The 23238-nt window shown below is 34.4% G+C and overlaps 1 protein-coding gene across 1 annotated transcript in view; it reads left to right on the forward strand.

The window, feature by feature from the left end:
* The first annotated feature begins 2920 nt into the window (after positions 1-2920).
* Positions 2921-23238, forward strand: part of LOC105530226 (chromosome unknown open reading frame, human C12orf40) — a 62220-nt gene continuing 41902 nt past the window's right edge. Inside the window, exons 1-3 of the mRNA XM_011967635.1 lie at positions 2921-3107; positions 19821-19860; positions 22751-22889. Coding sequence (XP_011823025.1) covers positions 3085-3107; positions 19821-19860; positions 22751-22889 — 202 coding nt within the window. The 5' untranslated portion in view covers positions 2921-3084. The remainder of the gene's footprint in view (positions 3108-19820; positions 19861-22750; positions 22890-23238) is intronic.

Consider the following 23238-nt stretch of genomic DNA (forward strand, 5'->3'; position numbering starts at 1 on the left):
GGCCTTCTTTCAGTTTTTTTCTATTGGCAGTGTGCAATTAAAGCTAAGAGAATGTTAATTTAGTTTGAATTCCAAACTGGGAAAGAAAGAAGAGAAAAAAATCATTTGTTACTGTAGTAAAAAACATATATAGGCCTACTTTCCACACAGACATCTCAACTTTATGTGTGTTTATATGGGAAAATACTGAAATTTTCTTAAGAGGGGAGAAATCGTCTTAGAAAAGATCTTAAGAAACAATGAGAATAATTTTAAAAATCAATAATTCTCAAATCTCTGTGCTCTCAAGTGTGATATTCTCACATACACTACCGATATCCATGAAAGAGATGGATTAAATGGAGTTTATATATATAGAAAATACAAATTAGAGACTATATATGTTTTATGAACTGTAAAACATCAGAAATTATTTTTGTAATAAAAGAATTATATATACATGTATGTACATAAATGTATACATAACATATGTACGTGTTGCATGTTCAGATTATGAATATCCAGAAAGTAAATAATTTTTAGAAATAGGTAAAGATAAATTGTTAAAGGTTTGAGAATTTTGAATGGATTTCCTTCTCAATAAATGCTTAATAGTATTTCATCTGTGCCATATTGCTTTCTTGAACTGTTTCCTGACCCAAGAGATTACCTAATTGCTCTACTGGCCCTAAAATAACACAGCGTTGGACTCTCTTATTAGCTATCAGTCATACTAGCCTTACTCATGGAGGCATAAACAGCATGGAAAATGAGATTTTACGTCAACATTTCAGCTATTACACATAACTATCTAATACCTGGTTCACAAGGAAATGTCTTTTTCTGTGAAGGAAAACCCAGTAAATATCTTGTCTGAACATGCATCTCATAGGTTACTCTTTCCTTAGCCTAATTCACTGCCTCCTTGTGACTGGAAGGAAAGAAGTGACTCTAGTAAGGGAGAAGAAATGGCCCATCCAGCTCTCAGTTCTAATAAGAACTAGGTATTAGATAGTTATGTGTAATAGCTGAAATGTTGACCTAAAATCTCATTTTCCATGCTGTTTATGCCTCCATGAGTAAGGCTAGCATGACTGATAGCTAATAAAAGAGTCCAACGCTGTGCTATTTTAGGGCCAGTAGAGCAATTTTTATGTATTTTTCTTTTTAATTTTAATGGGTACATAGTAGGTGTATATGTTTATGGGGTACATGAAATATTTTGATACAGGCATATAATACATAATAATCTTTCAGGGAAAATGAAGTATCCATAACTTCAGGCATTTATTATTTCTTTGTGTTATAAACATTCCAATTATTCTCTTTTAGTTAGTTTAAAATGTATAATAAATGTTAACTGTAATCATTCTGTTGTGCTGTCAAAACTATATGTTATTCATTCTATCTAAATATATTTTTCAACCCATTAACCATTTCCACTCCCCCAGTCCTCCACTAACCTTCTCAGCCTCGGGTAACCATCACTCTACTCTCTATCTCCATTAGTTCAATTGTTTTAATTTTTGGCACCCACAAATGGAGTGCCAGCTCTCAGTTCTTTACTCAACAACTTGGTCAACCTCTCCTTATGTCCCTTTACTCACAATAAAGAAAAAAAGAGTCAGTTAATCCCTTAGCAAATTATTTCCCCTTTCAGTTAATTTAGTCAATATGTTTTAAAATGTTGAAAGTAGGAAAGGCTAATACACAGGGCCATTGCTCCTCCTTGCCTGTATGGTTTTGTTACTGAAAAAACAACTCCGTGTCAAAGTCTAATATTCTCTGAAATGCTGAATTCACTTGGTCTAATTCAATTTTAGATATACCTTGGTGAATTTTGTCATAAAAATCAGGATTTATGTGATCAAACAAGATGTCTACCTGGGGACATAATCCTATTCTAAATACTATTTTCCAGTGACTTAACAAAAAATTGATTACTATATATCAAATTGTGAAATCTTCCCCAGGTTATGTTCTGGAAAAACACATGGCAATTTAAGAAAAATATACTTTGTGCATTTATTTGGAAGAAGAGATGCCTAGTTTCTAACCAAAATATTATAGGACAGCTTGTAAGATAATTGTTTTGTAAGGATATACAAACATAATACAGAAACAAATAGCATAATTCAATTTTTGTTTTGAGATTTTTTTCTTCAGTAAGGATTTTAACATGTTTGGACCTTTACATCTAATTAAGTTTTGATCAAGCCTTTTTTTTTTTTTTTTTAGCGGAGTCTGCTCTGTTGCCCAGGTTGGAGTATCTCAACTCACTGCAACCTCTGCCTCCTAGGTTGAAGCGATTCTCCTGCCTCAGACTCCTGAGTAGCTGGGACTACAGGCGTGTCCCACCACGTCCGGGTAATTTTTTGTATCTTTAGTAGAAACGGGGTTTCACCGCGTTAGCTAGGATGGTCTTGATCTCCTGACCTCATGATCTGCCCACCTCGGCCTCCCAAAGCGCTAGGATTACAGGTGTGAGCCACCTCGTCCGGCCTGATTCAAGCTCTCTTAGCAACTCAAGGCACAGAATGGTAACTTACTACAGTGCTATGTTTCTTATAAACACCTGTTTACGGAGTATTAAAACTGCACGTGAAGAATATTTAAGGAATTTGGGTATGGGGTAATTAATGGGAATGGAAACATCATTTTTAGCGTTAGTGATCCTTAACTGTGTCCTTGCCTTCTTTTTCTTTCTCAAGTCTGGTCTCTGATTCGAAAAAGACGTCAGAGACCTGTCAGAACTAGGTAAAATTATGAAGGAGATATTTCGAAACACGAATCCTGTGGCCCCTGTCAGATAGTTAGGCTTCCATTTATTTAGGCTTGCCTTGCCTCCGCGATGAAAACGTTGTCAGCCAGGCCGGCTGCTTTGCCACAGCGTCCCCTTGCGGCCCTATCAGAACCGGAAGCAACACGCAGAAGCCGCAGAGGCTGTTGGGAGGTTGGGCCTCAGGCCTTGGACCAGAAGGATCTCCTTCAGGCTCTGAGACTGTCAGGAGGCCCTGGGGGATCCCGTTGAAGCTGCGATTTGGCGCAGAGCTGAGATGTCTGAGCTCTAGACGCAGGGACCTCGGTGTCAAAAGATTTGCGAAGATGAATTGGGTCGGGGGGTCCCGGTAAGTTGTGCAGCTGGAGTTTGAGACTGGAACATTCATTCCTACGACACCTCTTTCTACTTTCCGGCGGAGAGGTCACAGCCTTAGCTGGAAAGAACTTGGTAGGAAAGGGTCTTTTTATTGTTATCCAAATCGCGATGGAGACTCTATAACCATGTCTCTGTCCCCAAAACAAAACGAACTCAGCTTTTTCCCACTGCCTTTACAAAGGCTTCACCTGTGGGGGCCCCGTGAGCAACCTTCCCTGCTGCCCCTCCTCCCCTTCTCCATGTTCTATGCGCTGTTACTCTAATGAGGCCTTTTAGCACCTGAGCCCTCCCCTACTGCCTTTTTTCCGTGTCTGCACCTCTTTTAGGTTCTTCTGAGTTGATACATAGTCTTTACATTTGGAATTTGGAAATTATTGTGACCAGTCCCAGCTGCACTTAAATCAATGGCGGGGCAGCAGTATCACCATAAATCCAAATTGTAGTTTGTATTTTAAAGGGAAGTAAAGTGAACCGTTTTTACATGAGTAACTTGAGAGAATGTGCCATTTATTTTGTATTTAGAATTGATCATATAAAGCGTGATAGATTGACAATTTAGTTTTATATAACCTATTCATTGTTATTGACCTTAAAGTCCAGCTGAGGGGAGATCATGTGGGCCTGTAATTTCATTTGATCAAACTTCTTGATGAGAAGAATTGTTTTGACTGAAACAAAAAGCCATTACATGTAATTTTTTTGTCACAAGTAGACCCAGGACAGTAATTATGTGGTTAGATTATAATGCGTTTAAGTTCTAAAGAATTTATTGGAGGAAAGACAGCTTTTGTATTCACTAAGTATCGTAACTATGCCTGATAATTTTACCATGCACTTTTATCCTGTTGAATATGCTAGCATTGTATTTTAGCAGTTTACCTGAATTACTTCTGGTTAGTGTTTTGGCAGCAGACTTGTACTTTGGAGAAAAGTAAAAATTTATTTACAGGCTTCAACAGGATTGAGTTGATACATGATTATAATGTGATGTTTCTGAATTTAATATTCTTTAAAATATTAAATAGGATTATATGAAATAATTTTACAAATGCTTAGCACTATTAAAATGTAGATGTTGCTATTATTCTGTCATATATCACAAACTTTTATGGCTATTTTGGGACTAATATTTTAGTTGCTATTGGGAGGATGCAAAAACAGTATACTGCAGGAAACATGTACTCTAGGATTATGTTTCTGAAAATGAGGTACAGCAACTGGAGGTGCAGCATCTGGAGATACTAGGTACTGGGGGTTTAAGAAACATGGTTACATCTCTCCGAAGCATCAGTTTTAATCAGAGATTAGGGAAAAAAATTATGTGTTTAAATTTATACAAACGTCAAAGTCAAAATAAAATATAGAGGCAAATATCGAAATTTAATGTTTTATTTGGATTGCAATTCAGGGCATACACAAAGTGTGTCTTTGGTATGTCTGAAGAACAAAGAAAAGGGTGGGGATTTTACAAAAGAAGACAAATGTTACATATGGTTTTGAAAGAAAGTTCATTGACAGTAGTAAAGTTGTGAGGAGCTGGCAAGCTCTGATTGGTGGGTGATGGTGGTAGTTAAAAATTAGTCATAGACTCCTGGAAGTTCATTTTAGTAGTTATTTGGTATAACTGGTCCTAGGCAGTTTCAGCAGCTTGGCTTGCAGAGAATCACGTTTTTGGAGCAACGCTCTGTGCCCTGAGTGCTTTTGCCTCCTGGCTTCTCAACTCTGATGTGGTTGGACAATACAAGAATGACTCAATTTGTGTGATCAACCTTCACACAAACATGGATGCATTGTCGAGTGAAATGAAAAACTCTTGTGAAATGTTCAGATAAACTGCAATTTTAAATAAATTTTACGTGGAGGGATGGGCTTCTTACGGTAAAGCCCCAGATTAGTAATTAAAAAAAAAAAAAAAATGAGTATCTCCATTTTCGACTGTCAGGCAAGGGTAGACAAGATTAGTTGATCTTGGCATTCATAGTGTCCTAAAGGGCCTCAATCTGAAATAGTGCTTTTAGCAACCAGTGGCAGGTGATTGGAGCTAATAGAATAGAAATTTTAATCTTTATCCCAAACCATCCTGGAGTACTTTTTACCCTCTCCATTGTTAGGGATGTTTTGGTTAAACATTTTAAGAACTATTAGGAACTTAAAATACAGACAAGTGAAGTGACTGGAGAACAATTCTAAAGTTCCTTCAGAACAATTTCGGAGTATTCAACAGTAAGTAATTCAGCAAATATATTTTTTACATGACTACCTTTTTAGGGAATTGGTAAGATGTAGAGGGGCATTCAGAAAAGAAAAATACATCTGGTCCACAAAAAGAACCTATGAGAGAAAGAAGAGATTAAAATTAGGTAAATCACTGTAATAATAGATATTTAAAAAGGACTTAATATTGTCGCAAGCACTGTTCTAAGTGCTTCTTATTCATTTGCTCTTAAGAATGCTATGATTTATATACAAATATTATTCCCATTCTACTGATGGGGAAGCTGAAGCATAGTTAGTTAATGTTAAGTGACTGGAGTAGAGTCACCCAGCTAGTGAATGACAGAGTTAGGATTTGAGCCCAATGTGCTTACTCTCCATGCTATGCTGTATAGAAAGATGAGTGCCACAAATAAAGTAAATAAAAGTATCACGAAAAAGGGCTGTGAAAATTCAGAGAAAGAAGAAACAGGAAGTTACCCTAAGCCTTGAAGGACAGAAATAGTGCACAGAGCAAGCACCAAAGGGAAACAATGAAACACTGGTTCTTAAAATTAAAATGGAGGTGAAATAAATACTTGATCAAATTGGAGACCTAGGTTTCAGCGAGTCTTCTTAGGAAAGGGAAAGATGAGTTGCAATGGAAGGTATTAAAGAACTTGAAAAATGTTAGTTTGTGATACTAGGTAAGTCTGCATTAAGACACTTAAACAGTTAATAAAGGGCTCTCTGCATACTTTTCTCAAGTGAATGAATGAAGCAAATGTATGTTTTAGTAATAGCAACCAGATTACTTACACTAATTTGAAGTAGATTGTTCTTGTATATAGAAACCTGATAATTATTGAGTTTAGTTGCAGAATCATTTGATAGGAATATCTTTACAGTTTTACAGTTGCAAAGATCTTTATAGCTTTTCTTGTAAAAACGAAACTGGGCATTTGACCTTTTGCTGCTCTTCAATTTAGGGACTTTACCAGTCATACATAAAATATCGTTTTGTAATGGAAAGAGCCGGTGATTGGGGAAGAAATAAGCTTCCCTTATTTTCCTTTTTTAGTTGCTTACTTAGTTTGGCTTTAGTGTTTTGGTTTTTGGCTATCTTTGCAAGATATCATAACAGTGCATTTCAAACCAAGGCCTCATTGAGGGCAAAGAAATTGATCTAAGAAATTAATTTACATGTATATGATAGGAGTTCCCAAGCTACTGTCTCTTTGAGACTTGATAATCAATGATAATAGCAAGTTTTTCAATTTAATAGACTCTTTTTTCTTTTGTTCTGAAGTTATATCCTTGTTAAGTTTTTTGATACTAAAATGCCCCCTTTTATTTTTAGTCCTTTTTTGACAAAATTAAAATATCAATCTATTGTCAGTCCCACCAGTTAAATTTTTTTTTTTTTTTTGACTAATCTGGGAATTAGTGACCTACACCTCTCACATTTATTTCATATTTGCTAGAAGTTACCCCTGAGACCGTGTATTTTTCTAATCAGGTTGAAGTGCAGATTTGAGAGACAACATATGTAAGCACTGATTTGTTTTTAATTTTGAAAAGATTGTTTTATTTTCTTGTTTATTAATGACTAGTTTCACCAAATTCATACTTACTTCAGGTATGAAGGTGGTAGTAAGAAAGGAGGAAGATAACATATAACCAGACTTTGGTCCGCAAAATGCTATTCAGAATCACATCGGTTATAGATCTATAAATATACCACTATACATGCAGCATAAGATATTTTTAAATTAGGGAGTTTATTTTTATAATTCAGATTGGAGAATGCAATCAATGTCATAAGAAAGACCTAGCCAAAGTTCTTTAGGTGAGGGAGAGGTTACCATTTGTAAATGTAGGCCTAGACTTAGTTCATCTAAGCAAAATATTATTGAGTGCTGTGTACCAAGCACTGTGGCAGGTGTAAGTACAAAGTAACTGAAATTTAGTCTTTTTCTATAAGGTTTTAGTGTATTGGGGAAGAAAAGTATGGTTTGCCATTAAGTTAGAAAATATTTAATGTCAGAGGCCAAAATAGGATATGAAAAGTAGATAATGTGAACCATAGTAGAACATAGGATAGGTTTAGCTGAGAGTTTGGCTACTCAGAGGCAAGGACAAAAGAAGGTTTGATGGAGAAAAACAAAAAATAAAAGCATTACTTGAATAGTTGGAGATAATGTCTGCATATGTCTGCTTGATGGTGAGTTTGTAAGCTAGACAAAGACGTTGAGCATTTATGTTATTGAGGAGTCATTCAAATTCGGAAGTCACATAGTGAAAATTGTATCTTATGACTATTAGTTTGTGGTGTTAGTGGTATTTAGGTTGGAATATAGTGGGGAGAGACTCCAAAATAGTGATACCAGTTAGGATTCTGGTAGGAAAAAAATGTAATACTATTTTTCCATTTTCAGATATAACTTTGTTCTTGAAACTCAATCCACACAAGTCCTAATTTCGTTTTGTACGGATCACAGGCTGTGTAAATTTTGGTTAATTATTAAATTTTTCCATACAGGAGCAGATCCAGGTTGTGCAGAGCCCTGATTGTGGAAAAAGAATACAAAATTGTGACTACAAAATTAGATACAGGGCCTTGGAAGGGGCACATTCAGGTGAAGGACCATGAAGCTTAAGCTTAATTAGCATTACAGTAAACTAGCCTCTGTCTCTATGCTTCTCTATGTTTCTTTCTTCATGTGTTAAATGTGGGTAGTGCTTAAACGTACCGCGAACATCATCCTAGTTTGCCTGAAATGGTCAAGGTTTATGCCTGTGGTCCTAGTAGCATGCCCAGTTTAGCATTTGTCTCAGAGTGTTTGTTTTTTTAACTAAATATAAACTACCATTAATAATTCTGTTAAAATGAGCCCAGATAGAATCAATGAACATTTTTTTTTTTTTTTTTTAAATCCTCTGCCTGGTTCTATTAGTGTGTGAGCCATATGTGCAGTGAAGAGAGTTCTCACTTTAACATGAGGTTAAATCTGGAAGACATCCAGTGGTAATCCAGCTCTCTTTTCCTGATATTTTCCAAATGGAAATTAACAAACAACTCCTTTTACAGATTGCATGATGGGCCCTTGCTCATAAAATGGAAGTGTGCTGGGACATGAGCAGCTAGAGACAACTAACTTGCTAGGTACGGTGGGAGAAGTATTTATTGCTGCTGTCTCTACTGGCCACTTAGTGTACCAGCTAGTTACATGAATGCAAGCTAATAGCTCCTATGCTTGGGTTGGGGTCAATAGGAGATGTGGGGAATTTTAGATTAGAAGTAAATGAAGTGTTTGTAGAGAATAGAGGCTTATCAGGCCTGTCAAGATACAAAGAATAGTGTGAAGGCTGTTGCTATAGTGGGTTTGTCAACAACTGTTTTTCTCATTGTTTGATAATACTTTTGCAATAAATCTTTTTGGGAGCAGAGAGCTCAAATAAAGAAAAGTTAATGTATGATGAAAATTTGACTACTGATACTTTGTTTTTCAAGGATGTTGATGACGAACCTGTAAATCGTGCACAAAATGTTTGCCAATATTTAGCATTCCCATGGTTATGTTACTGGCCACATGAAACTCTGAAGACACAAATCTACTGAAAAAGCATCAGAATTTACTTTCAAATTCAGTAGTTATTTTTGAGGAGATTATACCTGCAGATAACAATATAATATATATAACTGTAGAAGGCCCAATTAATCTGTGAAGTATGAGTTTTCATTTACATCAAATGGCTTTTAAATTAATTCCACTTATTTTAATTTAATTTTTTCTTGTGTATTTTCAAAAATAAGAGTGATAGCTGTAAATGTGTCTTTTATTAGCAGAAATTCATAAACAGTTGAGTGATGCCAATTTTATCAGGGTAATCAATGCCACAAACAGAAAATAAGCTAATTCCAATAAGTTTTTCATCTAATTCATGGAATCAAAAAAATTTCTTAAAAGTTCTTTCTGTCAAAGGTGAAACATCCAATATTATCATTAATGCAATTGTGAATTTAGTTAAGTTCATCATTGAAGATAAAATTATTTCTGCAATATGGATACAAATTTTGTGGACCATAGTATAATGGTTAAAATGGAGTTCTTACTAAATTAAGTAACCTGTGAAGCTGAGATATATTCATAATTGGTTGTGGTTGCATCAAAAGAAGTTCGATATTTTACCATATAGAAACTACAGTTGTCAAAAACTTATGAATTATTCTATAGATATTCAGTAATGTAACTGAGCTATAGTATTTTGAGTAAAATTGATGTTGTATATAAAGGAATGCTTTAGTATGTTGTTATAAGCTTCTTCTCTTTGCTTCTTTTCATTAACTGAATTTCATGAACACTTGAATCTTTGAATAATTATGTTATAAATTAATCTATGGGTCTTACAGTGTTAATGAACTGGTTTTGTTTTGTTTTGTTTTTGTTTTTGTTTTTTTGAGGTGGAGTTTCACTCTCGTTGCCCAGGCTGGAGTGCAGTGGCGCGATCTCACCTCACTGCAACTTCCACCTCCCAGGTTCAAGTGATTAGCTTACCTCAGCCTCCTGAGTAGCTGCAATTACAGGCACCTGCCACCATGCCCAGCTAATTTTTTGTGTTTTTAGTAGAGACGGGGTTTTGCCATATTGGCCAGGCTGGTCTTAAACTCCTGATCTCAGGTGATCCACCCACCTCGGCTTCCCAGAGTGCTGGGATTACAGACGTGAGCCACTGTACCCGGCCTATTGAACATTTTTATAAGCAGGTACTCTATACTTTGATGGCAAATTATTCAAAAACAGTTGGAAATTTTTATTTTAAACATTCCATGAATGGCCTGATCAAAAATTCAACTTTTGAAGCTCATAGTAAATTGTAATTATTGAAGATAAGGCTTTTAAAATTGAATTCTGCACAAGATTTAACTTTGAAAATATATTTTTGGTATTCAGATATATTGGAATATTGTGACTGGTACAAAGGTTTTGATGGAGTGCCTACTTTTAATTGGTTAATTTTTTTTTTTTAGAAGAACAGAATGCAATTGAAGGAGTCTACAGTTTTATAGCATCTACATTTAGATAAATATTTAAAAGAATCAGATATTGCTGCTTATTTGTCAAGTTTTATCTTGTAAAAAATAAGGTATAAATGGAATGACAAAGAGTACTTGTGAAAATATTTGGACTAAATACTTATATAAAAACAAAAATTGGGGATAGTATCTTCCATTTGGCAAAATTTGTTCTGAGCTTACCAGGGACTTCATTATCTGTAGAGAAAGTATTTTCTCAGTTAATGTGAATTATGCAGAGTGTTGATTGAAAGTTCAACAGTTTTAAATTTATTAACCAAATGCAATTTTAAACATTGCAGGCAGTTTTATGAAGAGAATTTAAATATAAGGAATTAATACTGAAAAACTGCTTTCTTCTGAAAACTATGAGTAACACATTGTTAGAGACATATGCAGTTTAAGTAATTGATGATAGCACATGTATACAATAAATATTTCTGCTTATACTTTTTGTTTAACCTTCTGGTAACTGATGTAAAGAACTGTTTTTGCTTTAATGTTCCCAGATTTACATATATATGTGTAAATATATATATATAGTTTTAACTTATGAAATAAGTTTATTTATATTTTTTATTTTTTGAGATGAAATATCTCTGTGTTTCCCAGGCTGGAGTGCACTGGTGCCATCTCGACTCACTGCAACCTCTGACTCCCGGGTTCAAGTGATTCTCTTGCCTCAGCCTTCCGAGTAGCTGGGATTACAGGCACCCGACAACCATGCCCGGCTAATTTTTTGTATTTTTAGTAGAAACAGGGTTTCACCATATTGGCAAGACTGGTCTTGAATTCCTGACCTCAGGTGATCCTCCCACCTCGGCCTCCGAAAGTGCTGGGATTATAGGCATGAGCCACTGCACCTAGCCAAATAAGTTTATTTTTGAAAGTCGTTTTTGTATAAAATATTTTAGAGATTGACAACATAATGAAACCAATATTTTCGTCCACAAATAACATTTTAAATGTGTATATATTTATATACATATATCTTTTTATGTGTATGATACATGCATGTATCATACACATACACATTTGTACATATACAGTTACACGTTGCTTAGTGACAGGGTTACATTCTGAGAAATGTACCATTAGACAATTTTGTTGTTGTGTAAACATCATAGACTGTGCTTACAGAAACCTAGGGGGTCTAGCCTACTACACACCTATGCTATATGGCATAGTCTTTTGCTCCTAAGCTACAAACCTATACAGCATGTTACTGTACTGAATATTGTTAGTAATTATAACACAACAGTAAGTGTTTATGTATCTAAACAAATCTTAATATAGAAAGGATGCAGTAAAAATACCATACAAAAGATAAAAAATGGTACATCTATATAGGGTACTTACCATGACTGCAGCTTGCAGTACTGGAGTTGACCTGGGTGAGTCAGTGAGTGAATGGTGAGTGAATGTGAAGCATTAGGACATTACTGTATACTACTGTAGACTTTATAAACACTATACCCTTAGGCTACACTAAATTTATTTTTAAAGATGTTTTTCTTTCTTTAGTAATAAATTAACCTTAAGCTAATGGAACATATTTTACTTTATAAACTTTTAAATTCTTTTTGAGTCTTTCGTAATAACACTTTGCTTAAAACACAAACACATTGAACAGCTGTATGAGACTATATCCTTAGTGTGTAAGATTTTTTTCTATTTTTAATTTCTTAAAACTTTTCAAAGTTTTTTATTAAAAATGAAAACACAAATATACACATTAATCCAGGCTCACATGGTTAGGGATCATCAATCTCATTGTCTTCACCTCTACATCTTGTTCCACAGGAAGGTCTTCAGGGCAATAACATGAATGAAGCTGTCATCTCCTATGATAACAATGCCTTCTTCTGAAACACATTCTGAAGGGCCTGCCTGAGGCTGTTCTACAATTAACTATTTTTTTTAATAAGCTGAAGGACTATATGCTAAAATAACAATAAGTATAGTAATAAATACATAAAACAGTAACACAGTCTTTTATCATCATTATCAAGTATTATGGGCTCTACATAATTGTATGTGCTATACTTTTATACCATTTACAGTACAGGAGGTTTATTTATACCAGGATCACCACAACATGTTAGTAATGTTTGCTACCATGTTCTGACAACTAGGCAATCACTAGATGATAGGAAGGTGTCAGCATCATTACACTCTTATGGGACCACTGTAGTATAATATAAGTTGTCTGTCCTTGACCGAACCATCGTTATGCAGTATGTGATTTTATTTACTCCTTGAAACTTAACTGTAAGCGTTATAATAGTCTCAGTTCATTATCTACCCTTTTTCTTCTTGTCAATAGTTACATATTAAAAGATTTATATTAAAAAGTTTTTTATGGTTCCATATGAACTTTAAAGTAGTTTTTTCCAATTCTGTGAAGAAAATCGGTGGTAGCTTGAGGGGGATAGCATTGAATCTATAAATTACTTTGGGCAGTATTGCCATTTTCATGATATTGATTCTTCCTATGCAGGAGCTTGGAATGTTCTTCCATTTGTTTGTGTCCTCTTTTATTTCGTTGAGCAGTGGTTTGTAGTTCTTGAAGAGGTCCTTCATATCCCTTGTAAGTTGGATTCCTAGGTATTTTATTCTCTTTTTAGTAATTGTGAATGGGAGTTCACTCATGATTTGGCTGTTTGTCTATTATTGGTGTATAGGAATGCTTGTGATTTTTGCACATTAATTTTGTATCCTGAGACTTTGCTGAAGTTGCTTATCAGCTTAAGGAGATTTTAGGCTGAGATGATTGGGTTTTCAGCTGGAGGCATCATGGTGCCTGACCTCAAACTATACTACAAGGTTACAGTAACCAAAACAGCATAGTGCTGGTACCAAAACAGACATATAGACCAATGGAACAGAACAGAGACCTCAGAAATAACACCACACACATCTACAGCCATCTGATCTTTGACAAACCTGACAAAAACAAGCAATGGGGAAAGGATTCCCTATTTAATAGATGGTGCTGGGAAAACTGGCTAGCCATATGTAGAAAGCTGACACTGGATCCCTTCCTTACACTGTATACAAAAATTAACTCAAGGTGGATTAAAGACTTAAATGTAAGACCGAACAACATAAAAACCCTAGAAGAAAACCTAGGCAATACCATTCAGAACATAGTCATAGACAAAGACTTCATGACTAAAACACCAAAAGCAATGGCAACAAAAGCCAAAATAGACAAATGGGATCTAATTAAACTACAGAGCTTCTGCACAGCAAAAGAAACTATCAGCAGTGTAAAACAGGCAACCTACAGAATGGGAGAAAATTTTTGCAATCTACCCATCAGACAAAGGGCTGATATCCAGAATCTAAACAAATGTACAAGAAAAAAAAAACAAAAAACAAAAAACAACCCCATCAAAAAGTGGGCAAAGGATATGAACAGACACTTCTCAAAAGAAGACATTTATGCAGCCAACAGACATGTGCAAAAATCCTCGTCATTACTGTTCATCAGAGAAATGAAAATCAAAACCACAATGAGATACCATCTCACACCAGTTAGAATGGCGATCATTAAAAAGTCAGGAAACAACAGATGCTGGGGAGGATGTGGAGAGATAGGAAACCTTTTACACTGTTGGTAGGAATGTAAATTAGTTCAACTATTGTTGAAGACAGTGTGGCGATTCCTCTGGGATCTAGAACTAGAAATACATTTGACCCAGCCATCCCATTACTGGACATATACCCAAAGGATTATAAATCATTCTATGATAAAGACACATGCACATGTATGTTTATTGTGGTGCTATTCACAATAGAAAAGACTTGGAACCAACCCAAATGTCCATCAATGATAGACTGAATTAAGAAAATGTGGTACATATACACCACGGAATGCTATGCAGCCATAGAAAAGGATGAGTTTATGTCCTTTGCAGGGACCTGGTTGAAACTGGAAACCATTGTTCTAAGCAAACTATCTCAAAAACAGAAAACCAAACACCACATGTTCTCACTCATAGGTGGGAGTCGAACAATGAGAACACATGGACACAGGACAGGGAACATCACACACTGGGGCCTGTCGGTGGGTGAGGGGCTGGGGCAGGGATAGCATTGGGAGAAATACCTAATGTAAATGGCGAGTTGATGGGCGCAGCAAACCAACATGGCACGTGTATAGCTGTGCAACCTGCACGTTGTGCATATGTACCCTAGAACTTAAAGTATTAAAAAAGTTTGTTTTAGGGATGTAGAGGTTTTATGGTATTTATAATATTGCTTATTAAAATTCAAATCCACGTCTAGCTACCTGTAAGACTATCAGGAATGTTTTTGTGGAAATCTTACAAAGTTTGTAGCTATAAAATTAGTTGCTAAATTGCATCTAAGAACCAGTTTAGTTATTTTGATGAAAATATGTTAAATGTTTCAAGACTATTTCTAAATTTTAGAGATAGTACTAATGGAACTATGAGTATATTCATTTTTTTCTTCTTGAACTAATGATAGTGCAAATAGCTTGAAATATACTTCTGTGTTGGAGTGTCATTTGCATTCTGAAATATCTTCCACTGTGTGACTCAGGAAATGGCTGTTCATGTTTATGATTACAGCTTATAGCTGTGGAACAGTGTTTTCTGTGTGAAAATACTGCAAGAATGTGGTCTCCGAGAACTTATTTTAATTAGGCTCTGTATTCTAAATATTAGATGAAGTTTTGCTTTATTGGTTTAACGTTCTCTTTCCCTTAATACCTTTCTTTGGTAATTCATACTTATGTGAAAACTTTTTCTTTTGCATTGTAAGAGAAGTTACTTAAAAGCCATAACATTCTAACATGTATCATTACTATTCCTATCACATCAGGTCAACCTGCTTTAGTTTTGTGGAAAGCCAATGTAAGTACTTTTTCTAGGCTAGTTACTGTGTTGAATGTTAATAAGTCTACCAGCTAAACAATGTTAGATTTTGATGTTTTAGGTTAATATTAATTTCAGTGTGACACAAACCATAAAATACTGTTTTTCATTTGCTAATTATTGGTCTATTAATTTTCTTTAAATTTTCCACTTTTCATCAAATTTAAGATATTATTATAAGAGCTTAACAGTCTGGAGCAGTCTCTTTTGCATGGCACGATGCCCCTAAGAAAACAAACTGATCAAGAAACTAAAAAGCAAAACAAAACAAAGGAAAGCAAAGCAAAACAAAACAAAGGAAAGCAAAGCAAAACAAAACAAAGGAAGCAAAAAAGAACAAGTTAATACTGACAGTATTAACTGTCAGTTTGTATGACACTCATAGTTTTTAATTCCTAATACAGTTTTAATAGTTCCTGCATACTCCATGTAAAATGTACGTGTTAGTGTTTTTTTAAACATTTCTTTGGCAACTTTATTGCATTTGTGTCTTTTTAATTTTTTTTAAAAAAGGAAGTATTTCTTTAGCATTTTCCTTTAAACCTTTCCTTACTAGAAGGAATAGCAAGGAGCAGAAATGCCCTCATGTGTTTTTGTAATTAGCATGGTAGTTTTTCCCTCTCCCTCTACTCCTTTTTTCTCATTTCTCTTTCTCTTCCCTTCTCCCTCCCTTCTCTCCTTTAACCCCTTTATACTTTTTTGTTTTTAAATTTTTTTCTTTCTTAGCAAAGAATAATGTAACAAATATTTATGTTACTACTATCTAGAATAGATAACTTGTGGAGGATTCTATGAAGAGGTTATGACCTACCAATTTTCTTTTAAGTACAAAATGATTTTGAATCAATACCTATTATAATGACAACTAATATTCTTCATTCAAACTTTCATTGAAAGAGATGGTTGTACATATTTCTTTAAAAATTCATTTTCCAGAATAACGTAGTAATTACTGTTTAAAAAAGATGAACCTCATTCCCACTTTCTAGCTCACTCCCAATTCACTAGTAATTTAAATTTCAAGACAAAAATTAGAGAAACACATATTTTAGTTTGGTTGAGTGTTGTAGTACATAAGTCGAAGAATGTAAAACAACACTGAAAGCTGAGTAGGGGCATGCTATGGAAGTCATCTCCCTAAATGATGATCAGAGGTGTGTTTTAAAGCAGTTACTTATATAGTAAAATATATTGGAGAACATTTGAATAAAATCAAAGAGACCCTTTACAATGTAATTATGACAGTTGACTACATACATAATACTGCAGTAGTCAGTGTGGAATGCTTTTAGCAATGACTACTAGGGATTCATTGGCAAGCCCTTTCAATTATAATTTATTTTTGTCATATATAAAGTTCCAGCTAGTTTCCCCTACTACTTAGGGAATATAGTCTCTTATCACTGTTGTCTTATTTTTATATTGGCCTAAGCAAACCACAAGAAGCAACTATTAAGGAGTACATATATCCTGACATAGCCAAATAAAAATGACTTTTGGATCATTACCTATTTTCATTTTATTATAGCAGTGTAGTAGACATTTGTGTTCTTTGGCATACCAGTATCTGAGGCCCCTGTTTATGTGTGGTATATCTGTCTACCACCTTAGGAGTTTTGGTGATAGGTACAGGCCACCTTCCTCTATAGTAAAGCTGAAAACAACAACAACAACAACAAATAAACAAGCCTAGATACTTGTTTTGCAGCTAGTGAATGGGTACATGATCTAAGCTCAATTTTGGTGCTCTTGTCTTGTACTTTGAATCAAGAGTTAGTGAACCAAGAAAATAGGGACTGCAGTTCATCTGTTTTTGTAGTAGGCAGTTGTAGGAGCTGCAGCAGGATTGAATTTTCAGGGACAAGGATGCCAGGGGAAGTGCTGTCCAGGAGTGGAAATGGTATAGTCAGCAGTATCCAGTATTCACCAGTGCCAGCAGTGGTATCCTTATGAGACTAATTGTTGCATGATTTTGGCCATATTTCCAAAACTGCCTAGACTTCCTTGTTCTTGCCATTTGACAAGCATGCCTTCTCAGCAGGTCTGTTTGGCTATCCATTTTTCTTTTAATAAATTTATTTTCTGTTTGAATCAGCCAAATGTACTTTCTGTTGCTTATAAGAATTCTGACTGACGCACTCTTTTTCTTTAGTGCAAATAATTGAGAGTGACTGTATTCGGGAAAATATTTAGTTTATGTGGATATACCATTCTCTTAATAACAGTGATAGCCTTAATACTCTAAAATGTTCTGTTTAAGAAATGACCTTTGACATATATGTCAGAATCCTTTTTCATTTTCACTGCAGTCTAGTGATTGCTAGGCTGATGTAGATATTGGTCTTAACTTCCTAATTAATTTTTTTCTTAGGCACATAGGGATGGGCATTAAGTAGTATGTAGCATTTGGTGATAGCCATGAATGTCCTGGATAAGAGAAAATCAACCTGGAATAAAATCACACAGTGCATACATATATGAAGACCATATTTATTTCGATGTCTTAGTTTTACTGAACTCTATAACATGGAAACTGCTTATACAATAAACATTTATTTTTGTTAACTCTTTTTAGTCTGGATTGTGTAATACTGCCAGCTCTGTTATACTTTTTATATTTCTGAACTTTGAAAAGTCACTTTACTTTCTGTGCATAAGCTTTGCGAGTTTTAAAATGATGGAGAATAAACTAATTTCTCAGGTCCTCCTTAGTCGTAGCAAATAAGTCAGTAAAATGAATTTTTAAAAAATTTTTCTTTGTAAAGTTTGAATGGCAGCAGTACACTTATGATGATGCATGCAGCAGAATATATAGGGTTCTTTGCTCAATGAGTTCAAATGGTCAATTGAGACATAGCTAATGAGTCAGCTGGATTCTAATGAGTCCACCCTGAACGTGCCTGGTCTCAGAAACTAAGTAGAGTTGGGCCTGGTTAGTTCTTGCATGGGGGAACAAAGTTAATGGGAAGTATGTTAAAGAACACATTCAATAAGTTGCAAAGTCTGGGGTATTTAGTAATTGTCATTGGTAAAGTTTATGAAAATCACTGGGAAAAATGAACAACTTTGTATATTCTCAGTTGATATACTTGAAAGGCAGTTTTGGCTAAGAACTCCAATATCAGACACCCTGGATTTGAATTCTGCCTCTACCACTTATAAGCGGTGTGATCTTGGGGAAGTTACTTAACCTGTCTTTGCCTTAGTTTCCTCATCAGTAAAGTGGGTACAGAAATAGAACCTGCCTTACAGAGTTGCCATGGAATTAAATGAGCTTATACATGTAAGGTGTCTGAAGTATCTAGAATGGTGAAAGATATATGGTATTTAGTGTTAGCGATGATTATTTTGATATTAGATATTATATAGTTAAGACACAGTGTCGTTTTACTTATTTTTACATAAATCTTGAATTTGAGGCCATAGTGTTATGCATGTCTAAAAGTTATGTAAATCTGGTAATATTGTCGTGAATATTTTATAGTGTTCCACTATTATTAATAGAACAAATATAACCATTAAATACTGCACTATCATTGGTATTCAGTGCTGTATTTGGCTCAAGGATTATCGATACAAAACACATCTAGAACTACTAGGTTTTTTTTTTTTTAAAGAAGATGCTATTGTCTGCATTTTTGTGTTTCCCCCAAGTTCATATGTTAAAATCCTGACTCCCAAGGTGATGGTATTAGGAGGGGGTGGCTCTGGAAGGTGATTGGGTCACAAGGGCAGTGTCTTCATGATTCAGATTCATACCCTTGTGAAAGAGGTTGCATAGAGCTAGCTCACCCCTTTTACTAAATAAGGATACTGCAAAAAATGTCATCTGTAAACCAGAAAGTGGGCCCTCACCAGACATCGAATCTGTTGGTGCCTTGATCTTGGACTCCCTAGCCTCTAGAACTGTGAGGAATAAATTTCTCTTCTTAGTATGCTCCCTGGCTTTATGGTAGTTTGTTATAGCAGCCTGAACAGATTAAGACATAGATATGAGATTTTAAGTAAATACAGCTGATATATTAATGTAACTGATGTTGCTCTAGCAATACACTTCACATTTCCTTAGTTCCCAAGTAGATTTCAACTTCCTCTCTATTCTCTGTTGATTTCAGTAGAATGTTGAAATACAAAGAAAAAGAAGAATGTTGACCAAGAATATTGCTATCAGATAAGAATGTTTCAGGGATATATTCTTTCCAATGCATTTTTTTTTTTTTTTTTTGCTTATCTTAGTATTAGAATTCAGATTTATTTTATACTTAATTATTCATCATCAGTATGCAGTTTTTTTTAATTAGATCTTGGATTTCCTATCTAAGAAAATTTTGTGAAACATCATACTGTAAATACTTTAAGAATATTTTTATAGTTTCTTTTCAGAAAAAAATGCAATGATACTACACTTTTAGATTTTAACTCTAAATCTTCTATTAAGCTAAACTGGCAATTGTCTTAAAGGTCATTTCTTTAATCACTATATATTTTATTCTGCTTCCTTTTTCAGGTCCAGGGTTCTGATCAAGCAGGAAAGGAGAAAGCAAAAGGTAAAGAAAAAAATGCTTTTATTTTTGTCAGCCTGATGAGAACAATGACCTTGAAGTGTTTTTCTACCACCAATACATTCACCTAAGTGAAACTGGAGGCCACCTTCCTTTGTTCTTCTACATCCTTGTTGATACTTAATTAGCCACTCATTTTGCTCAGTCAGAGACTTAAAGATCATTGTTGATTACTGCTGTCCTTCTAGTTCCAAAATGTATCCGAAATCTGACCACTTCTCACTACCTGAGTATTGGTATTCTAATTTAAATAATCATTTATTACCTAATAAATGATGTATAGTAATGGTGTCATAACCTGTGTACTACTTCCATTTAGTTTGTCTTTATTTTTTATTACACTGATTGCATTCCATAGTAAGGTTGAGCATGTATATACTTTACAACTGAGCAAAGAAACTCTTGTACATGTGCCCTTTTGGATATGTACAAGATTTGCTTGAGTCATTGTTATGCTGAAATAGCAAACAGAGAGAGACAGAAGGAGAAAGAAGACAGGCAAAGGGAAGGAAGGAGAGGGAAAGAGAACTGCCCCAACATCGATTAGCAGTAGAATAGTAGAATGGTTAAACAAACTATGGCATATCCAGTAATAGCATAGCAGTGAAAATGTATAAGCTGCATATAATTAATGCAGATGAATCTCAAGTACACAATGTTGAGCAAAAGAAGAAACTCACAGAATATAAGCAGTAAGATTCCTTTATATAAAGTTCTAAAACAGAAAAAAACCCAATAATGTTAATATGATCAAAGGTAGTAAAGTTTAAAGAAAACGGAGTGATATTATAAAAGCAGGATAGTGACCATCTATGTTTTCTTTTCCTTCCCAAGCTATCCCCTTTTATATTGTATCTCATTCATTGCTCAGTCATCTTGCTAACATCAACAATGAACTTTATGTTGTTCAATTGAAAGGATATTTGTCAGTCCAATTCATTTTATTATGTTGCCATCTCAACAATGAACTTTATGTTGTTCAATTGAAAGGATATTTGTCAGTCCAATTCATTTTATTATGTTGCCATCTCCTACACAGTTTGCCATTCCTTTCATCTGGAAACAAATTCTTTCTGTTCTTTCTTCAGTACATTCTCCAGATTTTATTTCTGTCTCTCTGGTTGTTCCTTTTTAATGACTGTTTTCAAGTTGAAATTTGATTACTTGGTTTCTGAAAGTTTTCTGATTCTTTTCAAATTGTTTTCTAGTTGTTTTTACCAAGTGAGACTTGACAAAAAAATTGAGCTTAGTCTTGTCAAGTGAATCAATTAGTTACGTACTTCTGTTCTTTCTTGGAACAGGTATTAGACGCTATCATGATGGCTAGAGAATATGGGACAGACTTCTTCAACATATTTCCTGGAATAAAGGCTTAGTCCCTTTGACAGTCTTTGTGTTGTTCTTCCTTATTCCTGGAACCTTATATTCCTACCCTCTTTGGATAGCTCTGACTCATCTATCTATCTTAGAACCCATTTCCTAAGAAATCTTCCTTGTCCTCCTCCCTTCCCTGTACCCACGCTACCCCCAAACAATAATTTACATACCTTTCCTAGGATTTGATACCATCCCCAATCACAGTCAGTTGTATTTATTTGTGTCATCATCTCCCTCACTATGGTCTTAGCCACCACAAAGTATAGTGCCTTTGTACTTTGTACAGATGAACTAACAAGTTCTTAATTCCAGGACACAATCAATTATAAGATCTAGCAATGACTGAGTTACTGTTTCAAGGGGGAAAAATATTTACATCCTGAAGATCCTGTTACTTCATTGCTTAACCATAGTGTAGTCTTTAAAAATACATTTTAGTCTAATTTGGAGTTCCAGATCACTCAAATGAAATGTGAACAAATCCTTTTATCTATTATTTATTTTGTAAAACATTTACTTTTTTTGTGTGATCATTAGCAGGTCTCTTATAGTTCTTACAAGATTTTTACAAACTTAAAAGTTATAATTAACAATATTCTGAGATGTTACTGTGAAACAGCCTCAACTTCTTGAAAATAAATATGATATGTAACCTCTTCAGATTATGACCTCTTGCACTAAATATTTTGCCATCTTGGCTTTTTCTCATTTCTGACAATTTCACATTTATAATTACATTTATAGCATTATATTATAAGTTATATAATGGAAGAGAAGTTATAATGAGTTATAATGGAAGAGAAGATGTTTTCACAGTGTCTTAATATCTAGCACATAATAGTGGCTTGATAAATAAATGTTAAATAGTTAATTTTTATTTAAATGAATTAATGATGTAACCTGAAAGAGAAAGAATGGCAATAAGAAAGAATAATAATTCAAACAGAAAGAAAATAAAAACTGGATAAAGTGATAATTATGTGCAAGTCTGGTTAAAAAACAAACATCTAGGAATCCTGGAGGGATAACAAATAAATGAAATTGGCTTTGGTTGCAGATTAATTTGCACATAGCTTTTTTTTTCTTCATTTCTGTTGACTTTCAATGGCACTCAGCTGTACATATTTTTAAGGTTTTCTATATCTGCAGAATAGCATACTTTGTAGAAAAACAAGATTTTGGCCTGTCAGAATTGTTATTCTGTTACTAGATTTTTTTAACTTTGTATATACAGATAATTTCTAATCTTTTGATTTCAGAGAATAGCTTTATAGCATTCTGTTTTAAAGGTTATGCTTAAGATCATAAAAGGCTGTGAAATTTAGTCTTTAGGCAAACTGCAAGTTATGATTAATTGTAATTTATTTGTAAACATACAAAGATGTCACAAAATATAAAAATATCAAGTCAATGACTTAATAACAGGATTGCTTTTTATTTATAATTCTGTTTAAAACCACGTATTTGCTGCATTATTTTTAATTTTTAATTATTTTAGGAATATTTTGAAAAACACAGGTTAAAATCAAAAATGAAATCACTCGGAGTTTTATCTCCTGTCAAAAATTCTGCTGTCAGCTTAGACATTCTTAACCTATATATGGTAAATCAGATATCTTGCAAGAAGAAAATCCCTGGTAAGTCATTCCAATTGCATTCTGTTTTGAACTTGATGTAATCATAATAATGTTTAGCCTTCTAATTAGTTTGTGATTTTAGAGCTCAAAGCATGTGGAAAATTAATTTTAAAATTTGGTTGCTCTCTTAAATTAGATGCCTAGTTAATATCTGCTTAAAATGCTTTGTTGCTTAATCCATTTATTTTTATTTTTATGTTGTGTATGTGTTATATAAAACTAATTTATGGCCGGGCGCGGTGGCTCAAGCCTGTAATCCCAGCACTTTGGGAGGCCGAGGCGGGTGGATCATGAGGTCAGGAGATTGAGACCATCCTGGCTAACATGGTGAAACCCCGTCTCTACTAAA

The sequence above is a fragment of the Mandrillus leucophaeus genome, unplaced genomic scaffold (genome assembly GCF_000951045.1).
Source record: "Mandrillus leucophaeus isolate KB7577 unplaced genomic scaffold, Mleu.le_1.0 Scaffold1199, whole genome shotgun sequence".
Lineage (NCBI taxonomy): Eukaryota > Metazoa > Chordata > Mammalia > Primates > Cercopithecidae > Mandrillus > Mandrillus leucophaeus.